The 21,725-nt window shown below is 36.0% G+C and overlaps 1 protein-coding gene across 25 annotated transcripts in view; it reads left to right on the top strand.

Annotated features, from left to right (window-relative positions):
• The window catches only part of PTPN13 (protein tyrosine phosphatase non-receptor type 13), a 167,816-nt gene that overhangs the window by 125,661 nt on the left and 20,430 nt on the right, over positions 1 to 21,725 (top strand). For 19 of the 25 annotated variants that reach the window (XM_045570954.1, XM_045570959.1, XM_045570971.1 and 16 more), the window contains 12 exons: positions 1,272 to 1,486; positions 1,583 to 1,681; positions 4,063 to 4,427; positions 5,297 to 5,468; positions 6,663 to 6,821; positions 7,997 to 8,168; positions 8,268 to 8,478; positions 12,461 to 12,531; positions 15,967 to 16,028; positions 18,693 to 18,828; positions 19,407 to 19,544; positions 19,642 to 19,730. In XM_045570954.1, the coding sequence (XP_045426910.1) occupies positions 1,272 to 1,486; positions 1,583 to 1,681; positions 4,063 to 4,427; positions 5,297 to 5,468; positions 6,663 to 6,821; positions 7,997 to 8,168; positions 8,268 to 8,478; positions 12,461 to 12,531; positions 15,967 to 16,028; positions 18,693 to 18,828; positions 19,407 to 19,544; positions 19,642 to 19,730 (1,889 nt within the window). The remainder of the gene's footprint in view (positions 1 to 1,271; positions 1,487 to 1,582; positions 1,682 to 4,062; positions 4,428 to 5,296; positions 5,469 to 6,662; positions 6,822 to 7,996; positions 8,169 to 8,267; positions 8,479 to 12,460; positions 12,532 to 15,966; positions 16,029 to 18,692; positions 18,829 to 19,406; positions 19,545 to 19,641; positions 19,731 to 21,725) is intronic. The other 6 variants (XM_036451134.2, XM_036450628.2, XM_036451227.2 and 3 more) reach the window with 2 other exon arrangements.

Below are 21,725 nucleotides of genomic sequence, written 5' to 3'. Positions count from 1 at the left end.
AAATATGAGTTTTGTATGTTGGATCATAATTCATGCCTGAGTCTCTTTAATTATTCTTGTCAAATGTGAATAATCTGATGCTACACTGAATTTTTTTTAATGATGTATTAGCAGCTTTTAGAGTCTGAAAGTCATGCTTGAAACAGATTATGGTCATATAAGAGTGCCTTAAGTAGTTGTAAAATTCAAAATCATATCTGTAGAGGGAAAAAATATTAAAATATAGATATAATTGTAGAAAATGGCTTCAAACCCATATGAAACCGTGGCTCTTACATTTTCTATATTTCCATTTAATTTTATGGACTTGTCAAGCTAACCCTGAGTAGAAATTTACCTAATAGATCCCAGATATTGATCTTTCTTACAAACTTTAACAGCCCTGTACATACCACTAATTAGTACCAAAATAAGAAAATTAAAAATGATGTAGTGTTGAACTTTTTGTTAAATGTGTTCATGATACAGAAGTCCCCTTTATTATCAGATTCCACTTATCTTCCTTGTAAGGGGCATAAATATCCTTTACTTTATGAAGGATAGAGGTGGTATAAAGTTCTTATTTGTCTTTTATTTTAAATTCTTATTTGATTGCACAAATGTTAGCAACTCTAAATTAGTCCCAAAAGTAAGGAGAAAATACCACCCAGCCTATATTTTTCCTGGTTATGAAAGTAAAATTAGTATACCCACTTAATCTCACTGCCCTATATTCTTTATTTCTTCCATCATTTTTTTAAATGTGTATTTTTATTCTTTCCTGCTTATTTAAAAATAACTTTTGTTGAAGATGAGAATTTTTTCATATTGTCATTGCAATTTACTGGATTATGTTATACTGTACCAAAATATTAGAATGTCATTTTCCCCATGCTTCTCTAACATGTGTTTTGCTCCTAATTTTCTCTCCCATTGTATACCTGGATTTTTGTTATTCTTCTCCTCTCTTGGATTTTTTTTCCTTCTTTTTCTGTTATTCTACAGTCTTTTAAAACATGAGGGATTAAACATAATTTCATTTTCAGAACGCTTATTTCAAAATTCTCTTTTCTTTTCAAGGAGTTAGTTCATGCAGCTTAGTTCATTACATTTGGTTTTCTGATTTATAGTATGAAATAGGAGTTGCTATAGAATAAGAGTACAAGTGTATATATAAAGATGTAAATATGGTGGGGAAATGGGCTTTTTAAAATGTGTCTAAAAGTATTTATGTTTGTATGTTCATATGTATACATAACTTAAGAATATTTAAATTTTTTTTTTTTCTGCAGAAAATACATTTGAGGTAAAATTGTTTAAAAACAGCTCAGGCCTAGGATTCAGTTTTTCTCGAGAAGATAATCTTATACCTGAGCAAATGAATACCAGCATAGTAAGGGTTAAAAAGCTCTTCCCTGGACAGCCAGCAGCAGAAAGTGGAAAAATTGATGTGGGGGATGTTATCTTGAAAGTGAATGGAGCGTCTTTGAAAGGACTATCTCAGCAGGTGAGCCCCAAGCATGTGGAGATGGATTGGCCTTTCAGAATGATTTGGTGATAATGGTTTAACTAAAGTTTCACTTGTCATTTATGGCACCCACAGGAAGTTATATCTGCTCTCAGAGGAACATCTCCAGAAGTATCCTTGCTTCTCTGCAGACCTCCACCTGGTGTGCTACCAGACATTGACCCTGCTCTTTTGGTAAGGCCTGCAAAAAGTTATTCATGCTTTTGTAGAATATCAATTGAGTGATTAATTCAGCTGTAGCGATTTCATATAGCATGATCTCCGGGGTTTTATCCCAGGTACTTCAGCTAAGAGTATTATCTTATGTGTGTCACTTATCCTCTGACTACATCCTTATTTGCAATATAAAGTAATTCAATTCCCTTTCTCTTCTTTCTCTTTCAATTCTAAAATTCTAGCTTCAAGGATTTTTAGGAATTTGTTTTCTAAGCATAAATAGAAAAAGACATAAAATAATGGTTACAAAAACCTTTTGTTTATTTCTTCATTGGACCAACTGGGAAAACATAATTTTCATTCTAAGATTAGATAAAACTGAGGATTGTTTAAGATATTTTGCTTTATAAAACATTTTAAAATATGTTTGTTCATTTTCCTTTTTTATGTCAAGAAATAGCTAAAGGATCCAAAATCTATTTTGGAATTACTTATAAATTGCATACTGATAGATAAGACAGCCTTTGAAGAAAGACAACCTTTGTCCTATGTACTTAAAATAGTGTTCTGCACTGGCTTGGTGGCTCAGTTAGCTGTTGTCTGTATACCAAAAAGATTATGGGTTCTGTTCCAGTCAGGACACATACCTAGGTTGTAGTTTTAATCCCTGGTCAGGCTGCATATGGGAAGCAAGCGATCTATATTTCTCACATCGGTGTTTCTCTCTCTTTCTCCCTTCCTCTCTCTGTAAAATTAATAAACATCCTCAAATGAAGATTTAAAAAAGTAGTGTTCCATAAACAGTGAATGTTTATGAGTATGAAAGGCAGGAGAAACTTGTAACCTTTATATCAGAAAGAAAAGTGTGAGAAGGCTATTAATAGGAAAGTAACATTTCTATAGAGCATGTTATAAATAGCATTTTAAGAGACTACATTAAAAAGAGAGAGAGAAAAACTACATTGATTTGGGTCAGCAGTTAGGAACTGGTGAACTCTATTGATGAGTATATAAACTGATACAATCTTTCTGGAAAGCAATCTGGAAATATTTCACAAGGCCTTTAAAAGAATCCTATATGCTGATTATAAAAAAAAATTATATATTAATTATATACAAGATTATAAGGAAGTAATTAGAAACTTGGGTGAAAAATCTATATACAAAAAAGTTCCCCTAGCCGAAACCGGTTTGGCTCAGTGGATAGAGCGTCATCCTGCGGACTGAAGGGTCCCAGGTTCGATTCTGGTCAAGGGCATGTACCTTGGTTGCAGGCACATCCCCAGTAGGGGGTGTGCAGGAGGCAGCTGATCAATGTTTCTCTCTCATCGATATTTCTAGCTCTATCCCTTTCTCTTCCTCTCTGTAAAAAATCAATAAAATATATATATATATATATATATATTTTTAAAAAGAACAAGTTCCCCTAGATTTCTATTAATAGTGTAAAACTAGAAACTAGATCTGTATCCAATAAAAGGAGAATTCTGTAATAAATTAAAAATATATCTACCTATAGGATTATTTCATAATTATATAGGGTTGTTTTCAAAGTATATTTAAAGACCTCATAAAATACTCATAAAAACCTAAATTTTGAAAGTAGGATTCAAAGCAGAATATATACTAGTACAGGCCCGGTGCATGAAATTCATGCATGGGGGAGGGGGATACCCTCAGCCCAGTCTGTACCCTCTCCAATACAGGACCCCTCAGGTGATGTCCGACTGCTGGTTTAAGGATTGAGCCTATACCAGCAATCAGACATCCCTCTCACAATCTGGGACCATTCGCTCCTAACTGCTCATCTACCTGCCCACTTGATCGCTCCTAACTGCCTCCCCCCTGCCCCCCACTGCTGACCTGGTCATCCCAAACTGCTCCCACTGCCAGCATCGTCGCCCCCAACTGCCCCACACCACCAGCCTGATCACCCCTAACTGCCCCTCCCCTCCCCACTGGCCTGGTTACCCCTTAGTGCCCCCACGTCCAGCCTGGTCACTCCTCACTGCCCCCTCTGCTGGCCTGGTTGCCCCAACTGTCCCCTCATGCAGCCTGCTGTTCAGTCATTTGGTTGCCCCCTACTAACCCCCCTGCCAGCCTGGTCGCTTCACACCTCCTGTTAGGTTGTCCATTCAGTTGTCTCGGATGCGATAGTCGCTTAGCCTTTTATATATATATAGATAACTCTAATTCTGATTTAAAGTATAACTCATACAATATTAACAGTTATTTTTATATATGATTTTTTTTCTCTACAGAGTATAATTACTTTAATTATAAAATGATAGAATATTTTAATAGAAAGTGCTATTGTTGAACGCATTCATTTTCTATCAGGTGTTCTAAAATTACTATAAGTTGTCACATTTAGGTCTCTTTAAATGTGTTCATTACAGAGCCCTCTGCATTCTCCAGCACTAGTACTTCCAAACAGCAATAAAGACCCCTCTCAGCCAGCATGTGTGGGGCAAGGCACCAGCTCTGATGAAAATGAATTGTCTGACAAAAGCACGAAACAGTGTATGTCCTCATCCATGAAAGACAGTTACAGTGACAGCAGTGGAAGTGGAGAAGAAGACTTAGTGAAAGCTCCAGCAAAAATTCCAAATATGAGCTGGAGTTCAGCTTTTCATCAGACTCTAAACAACATGCTACCACAGGCACAAAATCAATACGAGGCGACCAAGAGTCAAGAAGATACCATTTGTACCATGTTTTATTATCCTCAGAAAATATCCAACAAACCAGGACTCGAGCACAGGTATTGTCAATTTTGTAATGCACTCAACACAACTAACGGTTAGTAACAGGAGCAGCAATCTACATTTCTCTAAGAATAAACAGTGCCTGTAAGTGAATTTCACAATGATTAAGTCGATGATGACTCGATTGGCTATCTAACTATTATGGCTGAGTTTTATTTAGCTGTAAGCTTTCTAGACATTCAACCTGAGCTTTACTGCTCTCTCAAGCATATTTACTAAAAATTGGGAAATTTGTTTGTATTTCACCATCATTCAGATTATTTGACAGAAAGAGAAGAAACCTATTTAGACAGTGATGGGGTAGGAGAATAGTGAGTAAAAATATAAAGAGAGTGGTATGGAGGAAGGAATAGAGGGTTCGCATAAGGTAGGATATACTAGAGTACAGAAAATGGGAAAAGAAGAAATCATTGACGACAGAGGCATATAAAGATACATGTATGCCTCCAATAGTTAATCATATGTTGTACTTTTGATTTAATCATATTCATCCAAGTATTTTTTTCTATTGTATCATCTAAAATAACCACAGAAATAAAACATTTATTTTCTTACTCCTTCTTTCTTATTAAATTGAAGCACATTAGCTTCAGCCTTACATTAACAACCAGGAACGAAAAGTATATTTATTTAATCTGTCTTGCTGACTTGTGCATTTTATAAAGAGCTTCAAAATAGGACATTGGTGATGTTAGAGTATAACAGATATGAAATAAATTCATAATCTAGAGTCAGATAAAAAGTAGCTAGAGTCTCAATAAAAAGCAAATATGAATATTTATTAAAATTTTCTTTTTGCAGTATAAACTTACTATATTGACATTGAAATGTATTTGAAAAGAGTCTTACTTCTTTGTCTCTGTAGTAATCCTCCTTCCCCTCTACCACTGGATGTGACTCCTGGACCACCCCAAACAGAATCTATTTCCACTAACTTAACAGATAAATATATACATCACACTTCTGAACCAACCAAACAAGATAGCTTGACATCTTTGAAAACTGATTTGGAAAACCACGTTGAAGACTCAGAGCTGGTGAGTTGTTTCTGCTGTATTAAAGTACCTTCCTATTCATGTCCAATAAATGGATAGCATAGTTGGTATGTCTCTCTTCTGAGAATTAGGGGGAAAGCAAAAAATTTAGGTACAAATCCTGTTTCTGCTGCTGATTTACTGTCATTTGGCAGATGCCTGTGGGAAAATTACTTAATTTTTCTGAGTCTTAGTAGTTTTGGCTATAAAATGGGGCTAGTAATCTCATGTGGTAGGATTAAATGGATTAGTTTACCTAGAGCATTTAATTCAGTATTTGCTATTTGCTAAATTCTAATGAATTATTTTTTAATCAAGACTGAATAATTTTTTTCTTCGCCATACTTGTTTTTCTGTGTACACGTGGATCCCTTTACATTGTACTAATAGCTCTAGAACTTCTGAGCCTACAAATTCAATAATAATATCATTTGGGAGCCAAATTTTTAATAATAATATCATTTACATTGGTCTAAAGTTAGTCTTTTTCAAAACTTTTTATTATTCATGTGATAAATATTTGTTGTAGAAAATTGGAAAACAAAGAAAAAAATGATGAAAACTATTATCCTGCCACCAAAAAAACATACACATTTGAGAGTTAATCTTTTCAAATATTTTGTTTACTTATAAATGTGTATGTGTGTGTGTGTAGTATCTATATCTTCAGTTTCATTCTCAGCAATAGAATGAAACTAGTCTTTGAATTATTTCCTAAGAAGTCTGTCATCACCCTTATAAGCTGTAAGCAACATTTATGTGACAGCTGAAATCTTAAAAAAAAAAAAAAAATTATGGGGTGAGGGTTAATCAAAAAATAAATAAAAACACCTTTTTTTGTGACCCTTAACATCTATTTTGGTTATCTAGAAATACATAAAGAATTTTCTGAACTTTCCTTTCAAAAAGTATTCTTTGATAATCAAGATATAGCCACTAATGCGTCCTTGTTTACCCTGAAAATACAAGGATTGAAGCATGAGTAAAACACATAATGTTGTATTTAAACTCAGCGTACACATTGGAGGGTATTCTTTCTAGAGTTGGATAGGCCTGGCTTCTTCATTTGGACAAGATGAGTAAGCTTTTAGGGACTGGTTCCCTCACTCTGTTATTCAAAAGAAATACTAGTCATCTTTCTGTTTGTGTATAACACAGAATAGACTTCCTAAAGGAATCGCTGTTTTCTTCCCTTAGGAAGTAGAACTTGTCATTACCCTAATTAAATCGGAAAAAGGAAGCCTGGGTTTTACAGTAACCAAAGGCAATCAGAGTATTGGTTGTTATGTTCATGATGTCATTCAGGATCCAGCCAAAAGTGATGGAAGGTTAAAACCTGGGGACCGGCTCATAAAGGTAAGATACTGCATGGAATGAATTTTTGAAAATGTAGCCAAAAAGCAAGCAAGGGTTGAAGAGAAAGAACAAGAAGTTGAGTTAATATATCATTCTATTTCTCTGTTTGGTTTATGTTTTCCTTCTCTACCTCTTAAAAGTAAAGGGTTTTTATAGTTAACACTTTGAAAAAAAATGCTTAAAATTCGCTTTTTAACTTAATTCTCTTTTTAATTTAATTTAATGCTTAAAGTTCTCTTTTTAATTAAAGTTCTCTTTTTAATTTAATTTAAAATGCTTAAAGTTCTCTCCCTCTAATCTCAGTTAAAGCATTAAACAAGCTATCTTGGGTTTCAAGTATAAAAAGTTCTTAAATTACTATAAAGATAAGTTTCCTATACCAGAAAAAAAAAAAAGATGCATTTGTTAAGCATTTTACATTATATTTTACTTATAATTATTTGATCATTGTGTTTATTGTATTTCCATAGTACAGGGTATTACCAATAAATTAGAGACCCTTATTTTTTTTAATAGTTTATTGATTTTTATTTTATTTTATTTTATTTTTTAGAGGGAGCGAAATGGAGAGGGAGAGAGAGAGAAACATTGATGTGAGAATACAACATTGGTCAGCTGCCTCCTGCATGCCTCCTACCCGGGATCAAGCCCAAAACCCTAACATAGGACCAGGAGTGAAACCTGCAGCCTCCTGGTACACAAGAAATGTCCAACCAACTGAGCCACACCCATCAGGGCCAGGGACCAGTCTTTATTGTGAATCTCTTACTGGATAATATATATTATATATAAAAAAGTTAGGGCAGCAATCTTCAACCTACTTCATCTGGTACACATAAACTAATTGCTAAAATCTGTGGCACACCAAAAACTATATTTTTTGAAAATCAGACAAAAAATAGGTATCAAAAAATTTTTGATTCATTCACATTGGACAGCTACTGTTGTGTTGGCTGTTTTTTTGTTTTGTTTTGTTTTGTTTTAATCTAATTGAAAAGAGATATGTGCCCCTGAATAGTTAGGTATTGCATGTTTTAAAAATTCTTGTGGCACACCAGTGTGTCACAGTACACTGCTTGAAAAATCTCTGAGTTAGGGGGGGTTAATATATTTTCTTGGCAACTGCTCTGTTCTAAAAATTTAATCTTACTTTTTCCCCTTTCTCATTTGTGTAGGTTAATGATACAGATGTTACAAACATGACTCACACAGATGCAGTGAATCTGCTACGGGCTGCACCCAAGACCGTCAGATTAGTCCTTGGAAGAGTTCTGGAATTACCCAGGATGCCAGTGCCACCTCATTTGCTGCCTGACATTACATTAACGTGCAGCAAAGAAGAACTGGGTAATGCAAATTCAAGCTTTATGCGGTGTGATTTTTCTTGGCTGGATTAAAATAAATACTTTTAAGATTAAAGAAAGAAATGTTTTTTATTCCCTGAAGGTTTTTCCGTATCTGGAGGTCACGACAGCCTTCATCAAGTGGTATATATTAGTGATATCAACCCGAGGTCAGTTGCAGCGATGGAGGGTAATCTCCAGCTATTAGACATCATCCACTGTGTGAATGGAGTCAGCACACAAGGCATGACCTTGGAAGCAGCTGAGAGAGCATTAGACACGTCACTTCCTTCCCTGGTGTTAAAAGCAACAAGGTACTTACTCTGCAGTTATTTGTGGGTTTTGTCTGTGTATACAGACACATTTCCAGCTCTTGGTTTTATTTATGTTTTCTTAAAGATATATTCCTGAATTAGTAATTCACAGACTAAACTGGCAGAACTTAAGTTAAACAGTCTGATCAACAAGAGATTCTCAGAGCACTTCAAGCAGATTCATGTTTGGGTATAAGTTTGGAGTTATTCATAAGGTGGTTACTACATTTGTCAGTTAGGATCTTTTCAGTTGCAGATAACAGAAAATACCACTCAACTTGGTTTAAATAAGAAAGGGGATTTACTGCCATTTATGGTTAAAAAGGTTATGTAGTAGTACAAAGGTAAAATTTGATTAGTCCTCTGGCTTCATTTCTTTGCTGTTTTTATTTTCCTACACAAAAGTCACATGCCTGTGTCAGGCTCATGCCTCATACCTGCATACTACACACATCCAGAGCAGTCTTCAAAAGTCTCACCAGCCAAAACCTGTTTGGCTCAGTAGATAGAGTGTTGGCCTGCAGACTGAAAGATTCCTGGTTTGATTCCAGTCAAGGGCACGTACCTTGGATGCGGGCACATCTCCAGTGGGGGATGTGCAGCAGGCAGCTGATCGATGGCTCTCTCTCATCGATGTTTCTAACTGCCTCTCTCCCTTCCTCTCTGTAAAAAGTCAATAAAATATATTTAAAAAAAAAAAAAAAAAAAGTCTCACCAATCAGCGTGGTAAAGCAAGGAGTATGTGCTGATTGTTTTAGACCTAAATAAAGGCCAGTCCCTGAATTGAAGCAAAGGGATAGGAACATGTTGATAGGCCTAGGCCAGTCTTGGCCCACTCCCAGTGTGGGGACAGCCCTTCCTACACCTCATACCTCAAGCAGTGAGGTGTGGAGTCACCACACCCACTACCTCACAACAATTCCACATAATAATAAATGCTAATAGTAACTTTTCTTTCACTTACCAATGAAATAAATTGAAAAAAATATATGTATTATTTTAAATTACTACAAATATGATGGCTTGAAACAACAAGTTTATTGTCTTAACAGTTTTGGAGATCAGAAATACAAAATGAGTCTCAATGGGCTAAAATCAAGGCAGAGCTGCAATCCTTCTCCAGGAGATCATCCATTTCCTTGCTGTTTCCACCTTCTAGAGATTGCCAGTATTCCTTGGCTCATGGCCGGCTTCTAAATTCATAGCCAGCAATGTGCTCTATCATCACACCTCTTCTCTGATTTTCTGCCTCACTCTTTCATCTGTAAGGACCCCTGTGTTTATATCAAGCCCTGCCAGATAATCCATAATAATCTCCTCATGTCTAGGACCTTACCTTATTCATATCTACAAAATCCCTTTTGCCTTGAAAAGGTTCCACACTCACAGGCTCTGAGAGTTACAATGTACACATTGGGGACATTATTCTGCCACCCACAATGTGCATAATCCAGGCCTTCTAGACTACAGGCTTCTATTACATAAAGGCATAAAGGGAAACTTCACATTTTCATCTTGATACGTGATGAGATTTACAGAGTGTGTCTCTCAAAATATAGGTACTATTAAATAAATTATTTCATAGTAACCTTATTTGTTCCTTCTAAACCTTTAAGTCAATGTGTACTTTTTCCCTTGAATGTAATTCTTGACTGTTTTAAAAATTAGATTGGGCATAGAGTTATTTTCATAGTTGTAGCTGAATGTTAATTAGTGCGGAAGGAAAGGGTTCAAACAACCTGGAAAATATTTTTGTGAAAATTAGTAACATCTCTGCAAACCATAGATTTAGCTAACTTTTATATTTACTAGTAGCCCTGCACACAAATTCATGCGCCAGTAGCTCGCTACCCCACCCTCTTGCTGATCCGGGATCTGGTTGTTAAGCGGTCAGTCGTTACTCTTCATGGTGTAACAACGATTTGCATATTACATCTTTATTGTAAAGGATTCCCTCAAAATCAGTAGAGCACCCTTTGTTCTAGCTCTGAAATTGCTTTCTTTTTTTCTTTCTACTTTTATCTTTTCTGAAGTCATTATATATATATATATATATATATATATATATATATATAATAGTGGCAGTCTCAATTGTTTTCCTCTTTGTTCTTCCAGCTCTCTCTCTCTGTTGATATATCTACTGTCCTTATCCACAGGAGAGCAATAATGGAGGAGTGTGTATTTATGCTAATTATCTCTATGTCAAGAATGGTAAAGGATCTGTGATTTTACCTTATTTGCAAACTATTAAGTTAGCCAGTTGTTGTTTCTTGCATGCTGGTAGGAGATATGAAACTCATGCATCAGAGACAAAAATACTTATTGAAAATGGTATTGGTGTCAATTCCACATGTTCTCCGAGGCCCACAGAGATAACGTATGTGGGCCTAGTGGATTCCTGCACTTGCAGCGGATTGTATTCCAGGAGAGGAACACTTTAAGAAGAGCCCAGGAACCTACCCCTTTATGGTGGCTGCTAGAAAGCCTGCTTTTTGTGTGGGAAAAGAAGTTATGTCATCCCTCAAGCTTGCTCACTACGAACATAGCCTTGAGAATTGTCCCAGATAAAAAGTGATCTAGCCGAAACCGGTTTGGCTCAGTGGATAGAGCGTCGGTCTGCGGACTGAAAGGTCCCAGGTTCAATCCCAATCAAGGGCATGTACCTTGGTTGCGGGCACATCCCCAGTAGGGGGTGTGCAAGAGGCGGCTAATGGATGATTCTCTCTCATCAATGTTTCTAACTCACTATCCCTCTCTCTTCCTCTCTGTAAAAAATCAATAAAATATATATATTTTTTAAAAAGTAATCTTGGCCTTGCAATTCTGGATCACCCAGGAATAATATTCAGGAATGAATGTGGCCCATGGCAAATTGCCTCTTTCAACATTATATACCTTAGGCAGCCTCCCTTTTTTCTCAAGTATTAACAGTACTAAGATTGCATGCTAATCCTGTTTCCAAGATGCTGTCTCTTTTACTGTTTTTCTTTTTTTTTTAATATATGTATTTTTATTTATTTCAAAGAGGAAGGAAGAGGGAGAGAGACAGAAGCATCAATGATGAAAGAGATTCACTGATTGGTCACCTCCTGCACACCCCCTACTGGGAATCGAGCCCACAACCTGGGCATGTGCCCTTAACTGGAATCAAACCTAGAACGCTTCAGTCTGCAGGCCAATAGTTTATCTACTGAGCCAAATTGGCTAGGGATTTTTTACTGTTTTTTATATTGGGTGGTATTATTTTTCTCATAATCCTTTGAATATATATTATTTTGTCGAGTTTCACTTTTTTTTATGTGTGTGTATATATATATATATATATATATATATATATATATATATATATTCATTGATTTTTTTACAGAGAGGAAAGAGAGAGGGATAGAAAGTTAGAAACATCGATGAGAGAGAATCATCGATCAGCTGCCTCTTGCACACCCCCTACTGGGGATGTGCCCGCATCCAAGGTACGTGCCCTTGACCGGAATCGGACCTGGGACTTTTCAGTCCGCAGACCGACGCTCTATCCACTGAGCCAAACCGGTTTCGGCTAGAGTTTCACTTTAAATAATTTAAAAGTAAAACACATATCAAGGGTTTTAGGGTCATAAAACAGTGATCTATGATTTCTAAGTTATCTTTGAACTATTACTTGTGTGACAGAGTACCAAGCTATTAGATCATGAAATTTTATCAGTGTTTGAAATGAGAGGAGAAACAATGTGATATGTTGAACTGAAACTCAAAGAAAGATTATATAAAGAAGTGATTCTTACTCTTTTTGGTCAAGAATATTTCGCTTCAGAAACTACAAAGATGAAGACTGATAAATTTTGACTTTAGTTTTAGGGGTTGCCTAGGCCCCCTGAAGCCCATCCAAAATAAAAAGCCGTAGTCTAATTAAGAGATGGTTCAAGGGATACTTAAACAAACATCTTGAGTAATTTGCAATTGCCTTTTCATTTTTTTTATAACACAGAAATGGTCAGCCAGTGATCCCAAGTTCCAAGAAGTCTGCTGTTTCAACTCCAAAGTCAGCCAAAGCCAATGGTAAGGATACATTTGCTTTATGACACAAATAGTGATGGAGACGTAACTGCTTTTTCCAGAAGCAGGTATGGACACTGTCACTAAAACATTCTTAATGCCTTTGCAGAGTGTTTTCAGGAGCTCTAGCTACCTTGCAAGGTTATAATGAGACATTAACATAATAATATTGAAATATCACATTAATTGTCACATAATAGTTTATTCAGATAGTTACTTAATTTCTTATCTGTGCTGGGCACTGTTCTGGCATTGTGAATGTGGCAATGAGTAAGCAATATATCTGTCTTACATTTTAGTATCATAATACAAATTGTAGAATTCATAATTGTGGCAGCAGCTAATGTTGATTTGATGCTTATTCTGCACTAAGTATTTTTCTAAGTTCTTTAATTTCTGCAACAACAGCCCTGTCACACTCGTGTTAATATTATCCTCGTTTTATAGAAGGAGAAACTGAGGCACAGAGAAGTGTGATAACTTGCCCAAACTCATAGAGTTAATATCCAGTAGAGCTAGAATTTAAACCTAGGATGTCTGACTCCATGCTCTCACTTACATAATTGGGGTCAGCAAATGTAGCTATTAATACTAGTATTAATATAATAATAAGAATGTTAGGCACAGGGAAATATTGTTGAAAATTAGTGTATATGAAGTATCACATAATCTCACTCATATGTGGCATCTAAGTAACAAAATAAATTGTTGAACAGAGTGGACCCAGAGACAGGGAAGCATGAAACAGAGTGCGGAATCTCGGAGGGAAGGTGGGGGAGGGTGGGTGGGTGGGAGGTAATCAACCAAGGACCTTGTATGTAAACATTCATGGCTCATGGACACAGACAATGGGGTGGTAAGGGCCTGGGGCAGGGGGCAGGCTAGAGGGGGCTAATAGGGAGGAAAGGGGGACATATGTAATACTTTCAACAATAAAGTATAATTTTAAAAAAAAGAAAAGAATTAGTGTATGAAATGTAAATTCAGTACTTCATACATAGTTAAACTTTTAGGTTACCGGGTGGTAGTACCTAAGTACCAAAAGTAGCTAAAAGGCCCCACACTAAGATCACAGTCGTAGTTTATCTTCTGAAAGCTGGCAGATCTGTTCCTTTCCTCCTCTGTTATCTTGAACGCCTTCCTTCTATCTACTCACAAATAGTTCCAGTTTACATTAGGGTCATGCTATCAGAACAACCAGAGAACATTTTTCTAGTGACCACTGGAAAGACTCCTGTTTGTAACTGTTTAAGCTAGACAGTAAAGTCACTGCTCCCTGTCCTCCTTGTAGAAACTGCCTAGTGATCTGTCTTTATTGGGTTCTCTTACTTGACTCCCATAGAACTAATTCCTTTTATGAATTCTGAAAAATCATATAATAACTCTCATACTCATTAAGGGGGAAGTAAAATGGTACAACCATTCTTTTTTATTTTAATTTTTTAAAATATATTTTTATTGATTTTTTTACAGAGAGGAAGGGAGAGAGAGAGAGCTAGAAACGTCGATGAGAGAGAAACATTGACCAGCTGCCTCTTGCACACCCCCTACCGGGGATGTGCCCGCAACCAATGTACATGCCCCTGACTGGAATTGAACCTGGGACCCCCTCAGTCCGCAGACCGACGCCCTACCACTGAGCCAAACTGATTTTGGTGGTACAACCATTCTTTAAAACAGTTTGACAGTTTCTTAAAAATTTAAACATTCACCTACAGGCGTCTTCAAACTACAGCCCGCGGGCCACATGCGGCCCACAGAGGAGTCTGATCCGGGCCGCCAGGTTTTTTGGGCAGTGAGCGCAGCCGAGGTGTTACAGTAGGAATTAGTAGTTCATATAGTCCGGCCCTCCAGCTCTCTGAGGGACCGTGATCTGGCCCCCACTTTAAAAAGTTTGAGGACCCCTGCGACATATGATGGAGCCATTGCATTTGTATTTGTTCACTCGAGAGAATAAAAAGTATTTATCAGTACACAAAAACTTGTACAGGAAAGGCTTTTAGCAGCTTTCTTTTAGTAGTCAAAATCAGAAAACATTCAAATATCCAAATTCTTACAACAGAATTATTTAGCAACAAAAATGGTCTGTTGATACATACAGGAACATAATTAAAATAACCTCAAATTAAGTCTGCTAAGTGAAAGAAGCCAGACTTGGGGGGGTAGGGGGAAGAAAGTTCCAACTGTATTATTCCATTATTCAAAATTATATAAAAATGCAAATTGATCTATAGTGACAGAAAACAGATTAGTGGTTGCCTGGAGATAAAGGGTAGGGGCAGTTCAGGGAACAAGAGGGAGCAATTACACATAATAAACTATTGTGTTTTATACTGTTCTAATATGATTATTTTCAATGAGTGCTTTATTATTAGTATGTTTTTTTCATTATTTTTCCTAGAAGTTTAATGTACTGTATTTTTTGGAAGTAACATTAAAAGCCATTCTTGGACTCTTTGTAATATTATCCACAAAATTATAGAAATTTGTTCCTAAAAACTTATCTCAACCTTCATCTTTCCAGGTGAAATTATTTTTAAGACATTGTCAAATAGAAGTCCTTGAATACACTTACCAGTATTTCTTTTTAACTTTTCCAAATGCTACCATGTCTTTAAAAATCTCTTAAAATATAATTTAGTGAAGCAAATTATTTTTAAATATGACTTTAACTATAAGAGAAACATAATCTTATTTAAATATATGTTTGTATTTTTATACTACAGCTAAGAGTTCAAAGTAACCTTCAGTTTAGCCATGTGTTAAAAGTCCTGTCTAGTTATATCCAAAACTTTTTTACTGTGTTCAACTGATAGTTTACAGGATTTGCTATCTTCTCTTACATAATAAATGAATCTAGTTCATGGCCTGTGATGTCTCTCCCATTTGGTTTGTGATAATTTATATTCAGTACCTCACCCTAGAATCATTCAGCTTGATTATGTGTATATATGTATATATATGTGTGTGTGTGTGTGTGTATTTTTTTTTAATTGAGTTCAGAGAGGAAGAGAGAGAGAGAGAGAGAGAGAGAGAGAGAGAGAGAGAGAGAGCGCGCGCAATGATGAGAGAGAATCATTGATTGGCTGCCTCCTGCACGCCCCACACTGGGGATCGAGCCCACAACCTATGCATGTGTTGGGGGACTGGGAATTGAACCGTGACCTGGTTCATGGGTTGACACTAAACCACACCAGGCTGAATGGAGCTTTTATGCAAACTATTTTCTTTTAAGCTACTGGCTTTTTCCTTGGTGTAAATCTTTCTCTAACATTTGATTCCATCTAGTTAGTTTTAAATCATTTTATGTCATGACCTCTTTTAATGTACTAATAAAAATAAGATCATGTACAGATACGTGAGTTTTCTTTCACCATTTTGCGTGCCCATTGTGGTCCTGACTGGCTCATCCCTTACTCTCTATGTTGTCCCTTTGAGGTCATCACACTGTGGAGCCTTGCAGCAAGCCTGCCCTCACTCCTAAGGACTCATTCTCCAAGGTAAGTATTATAAGAGGCCGCCTTCTTCGTGTCCCACTTCCTTATCTAAATAACCCGCTTGTTTGTGTCATGAACCAAACTGATTACACATTTAAATATTTGCCTTTTTCTGAAACGTATATTGATAATAGGAATATATTTCAGTGATCTAATAGGCCTTGCTAAGAAGAGCTTTCACAATAAAGCCCCCATATAAGTAACCCTACTGTATTTGGCACACACTCGGCTTCTAAACAAGATAATTACTTAAGTAGATAGCTTTCGAGCCGGGATGTTTTATGAATGTGCACAATTCCTTTGGTTGTCTTAGGTATCCGAAGGAGAAGAATGTAATTAAGAGTGAAATTGGTCCTCTGGGTTAATGTTGACCAGCAGTAACTCTCAAGTGGCAATTCTCTGTTGGTACTAAAGAAAAAGCATTAATGGCAAAAGCAAGTAGCTTCTTGCTTCTTAAAAGACATAGGCAATGCTTTACCAATGATAAAATGAAAGAGCCGAAATCATTTAAGATTAGCACAGAGAAACCTGGTGGTGACTTCATAAAACTATTTATCATATAAGTAAATTCTACTTCAGGCTCTCTCTTAAAGGCTACATATATGCCTATTTGTTTGGCTATGTTTTGCTTAATGATTCTCTTTTGGCATGTAATGCACATTCTAAAATAACCACAGCTGGCCCTGGCCCGTGTGCTCAGTTGGTTGGAGTGTTGTCCCATGCATTGAAAGGTTTTGGGTTCAATGCTTGGTTAGGGCAAATACCCAGGTTTCAGGTTTGATCCCATTCTGAGTGCATATGGTAGGCAACCAATCAATATTTCTCCCACACATCAATGTTTCTCTCCCTCTCCCCTTCCTCTCTCCCTCTCCCGTCCTCTCTCTAATATAAATAAAAAAACATATCCTCAGGTGAGGATTAAAATAATCACAGCTGGATCTTCATTTTTGTGAGATTGTTTAATCCCATCCACATCCCATACAATATATTCTGAACCTCACTGTTAGAATGTCTTTCCATGTACAATCCAGAGCTTGGGGCATTGTTCTCCTAGTAACCTGAAAATCTTATCTCCACAAAATTTATGGACATGAACTAGATTGAGTGGAGGAGGAGAAAACTAATTTAGTGGCCAGAAGCCCAAAATTCTGTGCCTTTCATCTCACTATTTTATCTCAAACTTGCGACATGGTTCAGGAAGGCCTGAAAAGATATTGTGCAGAAGAATAATTAGAAATGATTGGAACACATAAAAATGTCTGGTATTTGTATGTTTGCGGATTGGGTACAGCAACATTCAGTTCTTTGTTTAGCCACAACGACTTCAATTTCACATAGCTGAAGCAACTGAATTTTTACATGTTCTGAGTGTTAGTCATGCTGTATAGTGCTTATTTTTCTTTTAAATATTGGCATGTTTTTGAAAGGGAGAAAGGTATAATTTCTTTTTATATTAACATAAAAACCAAGAAACTACAAGTTTTGTTATTCATAGCTGCAAACACATGTTGTTGTAGTTAAAATCTTCCAGAAAGTTGCTCAACCAATATTCTGTCATTGAATACAAATGTCTGTATTATGAAATTCTCAAGAAGGTTGGACTTTCACAATTCAGTGAAACTATTTGACATCATGTAACTACTATTTATGAAGAAATAATTATACTGCATCTATCATCTCTACATTTTCTTAATAAAAAGAGGAAAACCTTCAGAACAAACACCTTTATTTTTATAAAATTATTAATTCATTCTAATTATTCAATTATGCATTTTGCCAAATCATTTTTTTAAATATATTTTTATTTATTTCAGAGAGGGAGAGAGAGATAAAAACATAAATGTTGAGGCATAAATTGCTACTTTCTGCATGCCCCCTACTGGGGATCGAGCCTGCAACCAGGCACATGCCTGACCAGGAATCAAACCCAGGACCCTTCAGTCTGGTGGCCAATGCTCTATCTGCTGAGCCAAATTAGCTAAGGCACCAAGTCATTTTTTCAATAGGCTTTCTATCATGAAATGTTTCACAAGTTACCTTGGATTAGAAAGTTATGTCTTATAAATAATTATTTTATAGTTATGAGCCCATTGTTATTTTTCTTAAATTGAGATGAGATTTAGACTAGATTTGAAAATCTTTATACCTAACAATTGATCGGGTCACTAAACTGAAATTTATGTCAATGTAACAGTTTCACAAATACTTAAGAGGTTGATTTTCTCGCCCTTCCCTTTAACTTCTAAGTTTAGCAACCCTATTAAACTTTTCTAAAAAGTTCTGGGAAAGACAAGTCCCATAAAATCTGTCTCAAAAAATAGATTTCTGCAGTCAAATAAGTTTAGGAAGTACTGCATAGTAAAATTCTCTTTGACAACCCAGAATTTATATTAGTAAGCATTGTGAGAATTCTTAGAGTAAAAATATTGATTTAATATTTAATCTAGGATTTCCAGACACATTTGATGATGGAAAGTTCCATTTCTATTGCACATTTTATAGCACTGGTACTTCCTAAAAACACGCCTAAGGTGAAGCAATATAAATGTATTTTATATTAAGAAAGGGGGAGAAGGACATTGAGGGGCAATGTACAGTTCCTCCCTAACCCTGAAAGTTAATAAAATCCTAAACTAATGAATGATTTGCTTTGGTTTTATGCTTTAGATTAATGGTGATGAAGTTTTGCACCCTGAAGGAAAATGCTCTACTTATCAGATGAAGGGATCAGCAAATTTGATTCTGTCCAAAGGTAGTTTTCCAAATCAGTCATCCAGTTTCTCTAAATGCTCTAATAATTCAAGTAATAAAGAAAGATTAGGTATCCTCTCTTATTTGCCTTACATGTTTCTATAGTTTGTTTTATTATTTTGTAGTTGGTTTTAAAAGGACTATTTGTTGTTCAAAGAAATAAAAGAATAATATAATAATAATTGTTGCTAACTGCATTACTGTACCAATATCCAGGATCATTCTCAGATCTAAGATTAAAACTATTTTTAAATGATTTGAAAAGATAGCTATTTTGTTTGCTAGTGTAACTAATTTGTTGAGTTTCTTTCATGAATTAATAATTTGGGATTAATTTACAAAACAAGCATTAAATTATTAATGTCTTATAAAAAGGTGTATCACAGACACTAATATTGTTTTATTCTTTGTTGGGTGCATTTGTGTGGTCTTTTACCAGAGCAGCAAGAATAGTTCTAGAACTAAAAATGACTAGCCCCCTATTAGTGTCAACTGCTTATCTATTCATGGCTACTTTTTAAAGTGGATGCTTAAAATTGGAAAGACCTGACTTAATCTATTTGAAACATTGTCTTTTTCTTATATCAATATTTTAAAAGTAAAACCCCATGTAAATTGCTGTTTTTCAAGAATCTGATGTACAGGAAGATGATATTTATGACGACCCTCAAGAAGCTGAAGTTATCCAGTCTCTGCTGGATGTTGTGGATGAGGAAGCCCAGAATCTTTTAAACCAAACTAATGCGGCAGCAGGTGCCTGTGTTCCAGGTAGATGGGCCCGAAGGAATCAGTCGGTACACTAAGGAGTGCAAGGAGGTCTCTGGGAGCATTGTAACCCCTCTTGGCTTCTTTATTTCTCTCTCAGGTGCATTGAAAACCAATGGAAAGTTAACTGAAGAGAGAGCAGAAGATACAGATTGTGAGGGATCACCTTTACCTGAAGATTTTACAGAGGTAAGGATACTACCTAGATAAACACTGTAGGATACTTACTACATTTTGTTAGAATTATATATCTCCTTACTTTACAACTTGTTTTCTCTGCTGAGGCCTTACTTCTCTCTATCTTCCAATTTCCCTTTTAGATATGAGATAAAGATAATGTCCTGATGGCTGCTTAGTAATCTCAGTAAGAATGAGAACTAATGTCATTTACTCATTTTGGAGAAACAATTTACCTTTAAATCTTTTAACTTCTTTTGGTGATATTTTCCATTAAAAAAAAAATGGTTAAAAAAAAAAAAAACATACACAAACAAATGATAATTTTTTATGTCATTATTTTTGCACCAAAAAAAAGTTGAGGGCCAGGCCAGGTAGGTAGCTCAGTTGGTTAAGGGCATCATCCGATGCACCAAGGTTGCTCAGTCAGGGCACATACAAGAATCAATCAACCAATGGCCCTAGCCACTTTGGCTCAGTGGAGAGAGCATTGGCCTGCAGACTGAAGGGTCCCGGGTTTGATTCCAGTCAAGGATACATGCCCAGGTTGTATGTATTTTATGCTGTAAGTTTTTGTTTGTTTGTTTGTTTGTTTGTGATCTTGTAGTGCTGTGACCTTATGTTCTTTGTTTCAGGTAGAATAACTCCCTTGAGTATTTTCTACAATGGAGGTTTTCTGGTGATAAAGTCCCTCAGCTTCTATATGTCTAGGAACTACTTTATTTCTCCTTCATATTTAAAGGACAATTTTGCTGAATATATTATTCTTGGCTAGTAATTTATCTGCAGACCATTCAATATTTGGTTCCACTCTCTTCTTGCTTATAGAGTTTCTGATGAGAATTTGGATGAACTTCTGATGGGTTTTCTTTTGTATGTCACTTCCTTCTTTTCCCTGGCTGCTGTGAGAATGTTTTTCTTTGTCATTAAATCTTACAGCTTCAATACCAAGTGCCTTGGAGAGGACCTCTTTATATTGAGATAACTACTGTAGGTATTCTGTTTGCATCTTGTATTTTAGGATCTAGTTCTTTCTATAGATTTGGGAAGTTCTCATCCACTATTTGTTTGAATAGACTCTCCATTACATGCTCCTTCTCTCCCTCCTCTGCAGTGTCTAAAATTCTTTATTTTTCTGATAGAGTCAGATAGGTCTCATGGATATCTTCCACTTTTCTTTATGCTTAGATTTTTCTCTTCTCCCTCCTGTGTCATTTCTAGATTCCTGTATTCGATATCAGTAATTTTTTCCTCCATCTGGTTAGTTTCATTTTCTATGTTCAGTACTTCACTTTTAATCTCCTTAATTGTATCCTTCATTTCCAGGATTTCTGATTGGTTCTTTTTTAAAGTTTTAATCTCTTTGGTCAAGCATTCATTTTGTTCATTAATTTGTTTTCTGAGTGCACTGAGTTGCCTGTTAGTATTTTCTTGCATTTTGTTGTATATTTTCAGAACTGCGATCTTGAAATCTCTGTCATTTATATCACATATTTCCATGTGTTCCAGCTTGCTTTCTGGAATTTTTTAATTTTCTTTCTGGTCATCTTCATTGCTATGGTTCTCCATGGTCTTTGCTGTCCTCCTTTGCTTATGCATTTATCTCTGAAGAAGTCTTTCTATTATTTTCCAATAGATGATGCTGAAACACACAATTTTTTTATCGCTGTGGTCTTTCAGTCTTGAACCTCCACAGTTTCCTTAAAACAGTACAGACACGCTGCTTGGGAGTGGGTTTTTGTTTGTTTGTTTGTTTGTTTGTTTGTTTTGCCCTCACCATAATAGCAATCCCTGACATCTGTAGGGTCCACTGCAAGCAATCCTCCTGGGGATCAGTCACAGAGGGAAACAGTGGTTCTGCCACAACAGCTTTTAATTAATAGATAATATTCTCCTGAACCTGACTCCAAGGGCAATGGGAGACAATTTTGGGGACTCAAGTAGCAACAGGGCTCTGTGGTTCCATTTCTTTGAAACATCACTGCCACCTTGAGAGTGGAGAAACCC

Source organism: Pipistrellus kuhlii, unplaced genomic scaffold, assembly GCF_014108245.1.
Source record: "Pipistrellus kuhlii isolate mPipKuh1 unplaced genomic scaffold, mPipKuh1.p scaffold_m20_p_1, whole genome shotgun sequence".
Classification (NCBI taxonomy): domain Eukaryota; kingdom Metazoa; phylum Chordata; class Mammalia; order Chiroptera; family Vespertilionidae; genus Pipistrellus; species Pipistrellus kuhlii.
This window is presented reverse-complemented; position numbering and strand designations above follow the sequence as displayed.